Source organism: Sinocyclocheilus grahami, unplaced genomic scaffold (genome assembly GCF_001515645.1).
Source record: "Sinocyclocheilus grahami isolate Dianchi unplaced genomic scaffold, SAMN03320097.WGS_v1.1 scaffold499.1, whole genome shotgun sequence".
Classification (NCBI taxonomy): Eukaryota; Metazoa; Chordata; class Actinopteri; order Cypriniformes; family Cyprinidae; genus Sinocyclocheilus; species Sinocyclocheilus grahami.
Window position 1 is genome coordinate 360,181 of NW_015505678.1, and position 8,801 is coordinate 368,981.

The 8,801-nt window shown below is 38.7% G+C and overlaps 1 protein-coding gene across 1 annotated transcript in view; it reads left to right on the plus strand.

Annotated features, from left to right (window-relative positions):
• The window catches only part of LOC107554363 (sodium channel protein type 3 subunit alpha-like), a 72,316-nt gene extending 66,356 nt beyond the window's left edge, over positions 1 to 5,960 (plus strand). Inside the window, exons 15-16 of the mRNA XM_016236852.1 lie at positions 3,719 to 3,776; positions 5,830 to 5,960. Coding sequence (XP_016092338.1) covers positions 3,719 to 3,776; positions 5,830 to 5,960 — 189 coding nt within the window. The remainder of the gene's footprint in view (positions 1 to 3,718; positions 3,777 to 5,829) is intronic.
• Positions 5,961 to 8,801: the final 2,841 nt, after the last annotated feature.

Consider the following 8,801-nt stretch of genomic DNA (forward strand, 5'->3'; position numbering starts at 1 on the left):
TGTGTGTGTGTGTGTGTGTGTGTGTGTGTTGGAGTCCGTCATCACTCCAGTTGGATATGGACACGCTGGGATCGATGCACCTGTGTGGATAATCAGAATTATTCAAAGTGCAGCCGGGTAACTGGAGAGCTATTTGAGAAATTGATGTTATCAGATCTGGGTTGCGATGACAAATCCATAACTCTGATCCAAAACCCGCCGAGCTGCTGCGCTGTCCTGAGCCTCACGAGTGACTGATGTAGAGCACACTACTGAGGGAACAACACCAGAGTCTCCACTCACAACTGAGTTCAGTAGAGTTTGATGTTAGTTTGTTGCAGTGCAATGCTATAATAATCATAACACACATGCCATGAATACAAATATTGAATAAAATGACCAGTGTTCTCATTTTAATTTTAGTTAAACTCTAATTTTACTAAATTTGAGGTATTTTGTTGTGTTTTTACATCAAATACATGAAAATGAGAATTTAGCATTTATTTTATTTCAAGTAATGAAAATGTTTTACAGTTCAGAGTTAAATGTAATAACCCTGGCCTCTATATTGACTTGCATTTTTGTTCTGTTTCCACTTTTTATTAATGATTTTAAAGAATTGCTGAATATTGGATTTTTAAATCTAATTTTTAAAGTATTGATATTTAGTAGTGGCTCCCGCAGCTCTTCTTATTCTTATATGTCATTCTTTAGACTGAAGCTCAGTGAGTGTTTGAGAAACATTTGAGAGTTTAGTTCAGTGAGCAGCCAGCGTTTGCTGTGAGCGTTCGTCAGCATCATCCTGCCCTTTTAGGGAGAAAACGCTTGTTCACCTGCTGATCGCATGAGCCGCCTGCGATTGTCACCTCCAGATAGTGTGTGTAACAGGATCTGGGGTTTCAGCTCTCTTCAGCTGTGTGTGTGTGTGGGTGTGTGTGAGAGAGAGAGTGTGTGTGTGTGGGTGTGTGTGAGAGAGAGAGTGTGTGTGTGTGTGTGTGTGAGAGAGAGAGAGAGAGAGAGAGTGTGTGTGTGTGTGTGTGTGTGTGTGTGTGTATTCTCCTGAATGCTGCTGGTTAATTCCACAGTTTGGCTGCTGGTTAAATATCTTACAGGTGTAAAGTGGAATTCTGGGTCAGGCTTTTTGCTTTTTGTTTGGAAATGTTACATCATTTTCAGAGATGGAAGAGTAACATTATGTTTACATGTAGACATAGTCAACATTTTTGTTCAGAGATTTTAGTGCTGGGCTTTATGTCCAAATATATATATTTATAGTATATTTATATGTATTTATTGGTATTTTTCTTTGCATGACTGCACCTTTATATGTGTTTACAGTGATTTATTTTAATGTCATGGGTACATAAAATATCAAAACATTGCAATGTCAAATATAAATATACTACCAAAAACAGTCATAATCAAATTTATTTATATAACAAACTATTTAGTTAATCTTTTACAATTTAATCAAATTAATATGTAACAATTCCTTTTATTGATTTATTTTTTACTTTTTAAATTGAGACATGGATGAAAAATTTTGTGATTTTCTTTAAAAAATAATGTTTTAATAAATAGTAGTAGTAGTACCTTAAAAAGTACATTTTCCTTTGCAATATATTTCTGTCATAATTTCTTCAAGTTAGAGCAAACTTTTATTTTGGCGGGTTGTAGTGAAGACTTTGGAGGTTCTGTGTGTTTAAATAAATATAACTTTGAGAAGTATATTCTACTGTGCAGTGGTAATATATTTCTGTTATAATTTCTTCAAATTAAACCAAACTTTTATTTTGACGGGTTGTGGTGAAGTGGCGATCTTGAAGTTTTTTGTGTGTATATGATGATATGATGATAGTTTTTATGAAATGCTAACACTGACTCTGTTACAGTTTATTATTAATTGTATGACTTCTATTCACTTCATTCGTTTAGCAGACGCTTTAGTCTGAACTGACTTACAAATAAAGAAAATCTCAATCAGTTTATCATAACAATGCAGAAAAATGCAGAACAGGTGAGAAAGCGAGAACTGTCTCTCTTAACTCTGTTAGCTTAGAGTCGAAGCGTCTTTGCCTAAAAAAAAGTGGTTAAGTGCTGTTTCACATTCACAAACAAAAGACAAAAAAATCTTAGATAGGAAGAATCTTTGCTTTGATTTGATTTTTATGGCTGCCGTTACATCTGCCAAAAGCACAGCTGGTTCACTTAGAGAAACAGCAAGTATCTGCGGGGTCAAAGGTCATACGGGGTCACTGTGACCCTGCTGAACATCTGTTACTGTAGACCGGGGTTAATCGACTCCAACAATCATTATGAATAATGAACGAGAGTCGAGACAGAATATTTAGTCTACTTTGATTTTGTTCACTTTTGCTTATTTTTTATTTAGATTGAAGATTATTGGACTCATTCTATTTAATTTCCAGATTTATTGCAGTAAAGTAATAAAACGAGAGATTGTTGAGAAGTCATGATCAGAATAGGACCGTCAGATTGCATGAATTTACATTTAGACATTTAGCAGACGCGTTTATCCAAAGCGACTTACAAATGAAGACAATAGAAGCAATCAAAATCAATAAAAGAGCAATGATATGCAAGTGCTATAACAAGTCTCAGTTAGCTTAACGAAGTACATGCACCAAGGGTTTTTTAAATAATATAATAAATAAAAAGAAAACAGATAGAATAGAAAAAGAATAGAGCAAGCTAGTGTTAGAACATAACATAACATAGTTACATTAATTTAATGCTATTCTATATTTTACCATTCAAAAGTTTGGGTTCGGTAAGATTTTTAAAATGTTTTTGTCTCTTCGGCTCACCAAGGCTGCATTTATTTGATTAAAAATACAGTAAAAACGTGATATATTATTACAATTTAAAATAACTGTTTTCTATGTGAATATCTGTTAAAATTAGCGCTGGCAAACGATTAATCGCGATTAATCGCATCCAAAATAAAAGTTTTTGTTTACATAATATATGTATGTGTACTGTGTATATTTATTATGTCTATATATAAATGCATACACATACAGTCAATACTTTGAAAATATTTGCATGTATTTACATGTATATTTAATTTATATTCTTATATTTTATATTATATATAAATATATTTTATACATATAAACATAACATATTTTTCTTAAATATTTACAGTGTTTGTATTTATATATACATAATAAATATATACATTATACACACATATATTATGTAAACAAAAACTTTTATTTTGTATGCGATTAATCGTAGTGCCAGCACTAATTAAAATGTAATTTATTCCTTGTGATGTGCAGCTGTATTTTCAGCATCATTCCTCCAGTCTTCAGTGTCACATGATCTTCAGAAATCAGTATAATATGCTGATCTGCTGCTCGAGAAACATTTCTGATTATTATCAATGTTGAAAACAGTTGTGCTGCACAAACCGTGATAAATTTAATTTTTCAGGATTCACAGATGAATAGAAAGTTCAAAAGAGCAGCATTTATGTAAAATAGAAATCTTTTGTCACGCTATAAATGTTACTTTTGATCAATTGAATGCATCCTTGCTGAATGAAAGCATTAACACATGTAGTATAAGTCAGGTTTGTGTATTGTGTGGAGAATGTTTGTGCTCTTTCTGTTCTCCAGCCTTTGACTGATGGACACATTTGCCACCTGTTGTTTCGTCAGAGGTAGCGTATGATAATGCAGCTTAGCAGTCTGAGGTAATGCTGTATTTTTAGGCCCTGGTCGGTGCGTCGGTTCGGTGTGGGAGCGCTTTTGTGTTTCTCGTCGAGGCATGTGAGACACGCAGCACCTCAGATACCTGCAGAACGAGCTCACGGATCCTCTGCGTCACTCGACGAGTCCATCTCTCTGTGTGTATTTTAAGTGTGTGTAAGTGGGCAGGTGTAGCAGTGAGAAAAACCAGGTCATAATCCTCGCTTAGATGCGTCACCTTCCCAGCTAATGAAGCGTAACACGGAAACAGTGTCCTGAGGGAATGAGGACTTCATCTAAAACACACACGGGATCTGCCCTGCCTGTGACCACAATCATATATCATGGAGACGTTATATAACATCATCAAAATATTTCTGCTCGCTATTTGTGATTATTCAGTGAATTCAGTTCATTAAAAATTAAATCCATTTGATCTCGATGAATTCACTCCATCTCTGTTTTTTTTTTTTTTTACATTTCTAAGGTGTTCTTGGAGGTTTATACAGTAGGTGGTTGTTAGGGTGTTCTGGGTGGTTGCTAAGAGGTTGCTAGGGTGTACTGGGTGGTTGCTAGGAGGTTCCTAAGGTGTTCTGGTAGGTTTCTACAGTAGGTAATTGCTAGGGTGTTCTGGGTGATTGATAGGGGGTTGCTAAGGTGTACTGAGTGGTTGCTAGGATGTTTCTAAGATGTTCTAGGTGGTTGCTAGGAGGTTGCCAAGGTGTTCTTGGAGGTTTCTACAGTAGGTGGTTGTGAGGGTGTTCTGGGTGGTTGCTAAGAGGTTGTAAGGGTGTTCTGAGTGGTTGATAAGAGGTTCCAAAGGTGTTCTGTGAGGTTTCTATAGTAGGTGGTTGCTAGGGTGTACTGGGTAGTTGATAGGGAGTTGCTAGCGTGTACTTAGTGGTTGCTAGGAGGTTTCTAAGATGTTCTGGGTGGTTGCTAAGAGGTTGTAAGGGTGTTCTGAGTGGTTGATAAGAGGTTCCAAAGGTGTTCTGTGAGGTTTCTATAGTAGGTGGTTGCTAGGGTGTACTGGGTAGTTGATAGGGAGTTGCTAGCGTGTACTTAGTGGTTGCTAGGAGGTTTCTAAGATGTTCTGGGTGGTTGCTAGGAGGTTGATAAGGTGTTCCTGGAGGTTTCTACAGTATGCGGTTGCTAGGGTGTTCTGGGTGGTTGCTAGGAGGTTGCTAAGGTTTTCTGAGTGGTTGCAAGGTGGTTGCTAAGATGTTCTGGGAGGTTTCTACAGTAGGTGGTTGATAGGGTGTTCTGAGTGGTTGCTAAGGTGTTCTGGATGGTTGCTAGGGTGTTCTGGGTGGTTGCTAGGAGATTGCTAAGGTATTCTGAGTGGTTGTTTGGAGGTTGCTAGGAGGTTTCTAAGATGTTCTAGGTGGTTGCTAAGGTGTTCTTGGAGGTTTCTACAGTAGGTGGTTAATAGGGTGTTCGAGGTGGTTGCTAAAAGGTTGCGCGGATGTTCTGAATGGTTGATAGGGGGTTGCTAAGGTGTACTGAGTGGTTGCTAGGAGGTTGCTAAGGTGTTCTGGAAGGCTTCTACAGTAGGTGGTTGCTAGTATGTTTTAGATAGTTGCTAGGTTGTTGCTAAAGTGTTTTTGGAGGTTTTCCACAGTAGGTAGTTGATAGGGTGTTCTGACTGATTGCTAGGGGGTTGCTAAGGTGTTCTGAGTGGTTGCTAGGAGGTTGCTAAGGTGTTCTGGGAGGTTTCTACAGTAGGTGGTTGATAAGGTGTTCTGAGTGCTTGCTAGGGGTTGCTTAGGTGATTGTTGTTGTTGCTAGGATGATGCTAAGGTCTTCTGTATAGTTTCTAGGTGGCTTGTCTGCAGCACAAATGCTGTAGGACGACACACACAAATACCTTTAATGCTTACAGTAATGCTAGAGGTCATTAACCCTCTATTTGTGCAATCATAGCAGTGACGTTTGCTTAGCAACCCACAGAAACTGTCATTTATCTGGCAGATCGTACTGTGCTGGTATTTTATCATAAGCTCCTCCTGTGTTGAAACTCAATGGTGTCATTAGCTTTCATGGGCTCTTAATGTTTTCTGGAGTGCATTATTTCATTAGCGAGGCCTCGAGTGGCCCTGAAGAGCGTTATTGCTCTGACTGTATGGAGCTCCAGATAAACTGGAGGAGCATCAATCACGAGGCTCCGCCCTCGATTATAATGGGCTCAGATGCAGCAGTGAGAGGAACGTGTTCTTGAGGGCCACTTCAGGGTTCCAGAGCCGCACCGCTGCGACTTACTGCTAACGAATGTAAATAATTGGTGCTCTTAATTGAATGGGAGGTCTTCATGAAGACTACATTAGAAGAGAGAGAAAAAATGATGAAAGGAGGCAGTGTTGATAGAGTCAGTTCTGCAATGCTCATCTGTTTGATTATGTGTGAGATTTATCTGTTGCAGTTCTCATGAATCTATCAATATATCTATCTATCGATCTATCTATCTATCTATCTATCTATCTATCTATCTATCTTATCGTAATGTCTATCAATCTATCTATCTATTCTGTCCATCCATCCAGCCATCATTCTATAATTCTGTCTATCAATCTGTCTATCATTCTAACCATTAATCCATCCAACCATCGACACATCCATCATTCTATCATTCTATCCATCCATCCATCGTTCTGTAGTTCTGTCAATCCATTGATCCATCCATCCATCATTTTATCTCTCATTCTGTCTATTGTTCTGTCTATCATTCAATCCATCCATCCATCATTCTGTCGTTCTGTCCATCGATCCATCCATCCATCCTTCTGTAGTTCTGTCCATCCATCCATTGTTCTGTCTATCATTCCATCCATCCATCCTTTTCTTGTTCTGGCCATCCATCATTTTATATGTCATTCTGTCTATCATTCAATCATTCAGTCTGTCTGTCTGTCAATCTATCTATCTGTATGGCTGATTGTCTGTCTGTCATTCGTTCTATCTATCCATTCATCTATCCGTCTCTCTGTCTGTCCATCACCACTTTATTTAAAACACATCGAATCATCCTCCATGTCCTCAGGTCAAATATTTCACCATATTACAGTTTTTCCTCAGTCGCTTTGGTGCATTTCTCACATCACTATTTACATCTGCACAACGGTTAATGCAGTTCTCAAAACAATTAGTACAAACTGCAAAACCTAGTTGATAACCTGCAAAAGCATGTCACTTGCTCAAAATGGATAGGTCATTCCTCAAAAGCAAGTATTCATGTCAATGAAAGTGTCATCAAGATGAAAAGTCCTAACGCCATTGTTTATGAACAAGATAGTCAAATGGCTTTGTCATGTTTTCATTATGACAGTTTACTCTGTCAATGTTTTCCAATGCAAAAAAGTCAGATCTTGGTGACACTACCTGAAAATGCTCAAGACAGCACTATATACACTATTTGCACAGCCATTTGAAAAATACAGTAAAGTTACACATTACTGTATTTAGTGAGGTAACTGAGTACAAGACACTGAATATGTATGTTTCACATTTTTACTGCATATGCTCTTTGCAATTCTAATTTGTTCACAGCATTGTGCAAAAGAAAAAAAAAATACACCCTTATTTACAACAAACATAAACTCCCTTTGGGTAGAGCTGTGCACAACATTGCAGTACATATTGGAACTGAACATACAACATACATAGTACTGTAATCATTCATGCACATCCAGACGATCCGCTCTGTCTGGCCACATAATTTCATCTACATCACAGCGAATATCATCTCTTGCAATGCAGCGAGGAAAGTATCTCCTCGAGTGGTGAATCCACCCTCTGCTGTCATGTCATCACATGCTGCATCCATGGCCGCTAGCAGGGCCATTTGGGTATGTGGATGCCGGTCATATACCTTCCACCTCCAGGAAGAGAAACTCCTCTACTGGATTTAGGAATGGTGAGTAGGGAGGGAGATATGCCATCAGCATCCTATCATGTGCTACAAACCACTGTCTGACGATATCTGAGTGGTGAAAACGCACATTATCCAAAACAACAACATGCTTGCTCAGATGGTCTCCAGTTAGACCCCTCTCATTCTCAGGGATTATGTCCCTGTAAAGAGTGTCTAAAAAAGTCAGCAGATGTTGTGTGTTGTATGGACCAAGACGGGGGATATGGGTGAGGACGCCGTTTTCTGAGATGGCTGCACACATAGTAATATTCCCTCCTCGTTGGCCTGGGACATCAATGGTTGCTCTCTGTCCAATGCGATTCCTTCCACGTCTTCTACCTTTTGCCAGATTGAAACTCGCCTCATCAAGGTATATGAATGTGTGCAGCGGTTCCCTGCCCTCCAGCTCCAGTACATGCTTTATTACAGAAGAGGGAGTGAGAAAAACTAACAACTTTTCCGGTGTAACAATGCATTTTGGACAACATATTGTACAGTATGCACTGTGAATACACATACACAGAACTGTCATGTAAGTGTAGTGCATGACACTACACAAAGTAAACAGTTTACAGCACTGAACATTAGAATATGCATAGAACACATACATGTTTTACCTGTACATACTGGTGACGGAGCTCCTTCACTCTGTCGCGGTTCCGTTCAAATGGCACACTGTACAATTGTTTCATGTGCATTTCATTCCTCCTGAGCACTCTGTCAATTGTAGCGAATGAAACGGATTCAATATTCCCAAAGATGTTGTCATCCTCTATAACAGCACTTTGTATCTCTCTCAACCTTACGGCATTGTTTGCAATAACCATTGCACAAATGACTTCCTCTTGTTGCGAAGTAAAAAGGGGCCCTCTTCCACCTCTGCAAGGTTGTCTTGCAATCCTGTGTGGTGCAGAGTAAAATTACAGTAAATATGGCAAATCTTTACTGTAACACTACAATACACTAAATGTGTGATGCAGTAAAGCTGTACGTCTGTACGTCTAATGTACAGTGACAAGGTCTTGTCCCACTGCAAGCTTCATGTATGACACAATGACAGTAGTGCAGTGCAGATGTGCAGATTCTGAATTACTGTCCATTTATACCTGTTCTCCCGACGAAATGTTTGAATAATTGAATTTACAGTGGTTCTCCCAACATTTGGCTGCACCCTTCGACCAGCCTCAGCCATTGTGAGG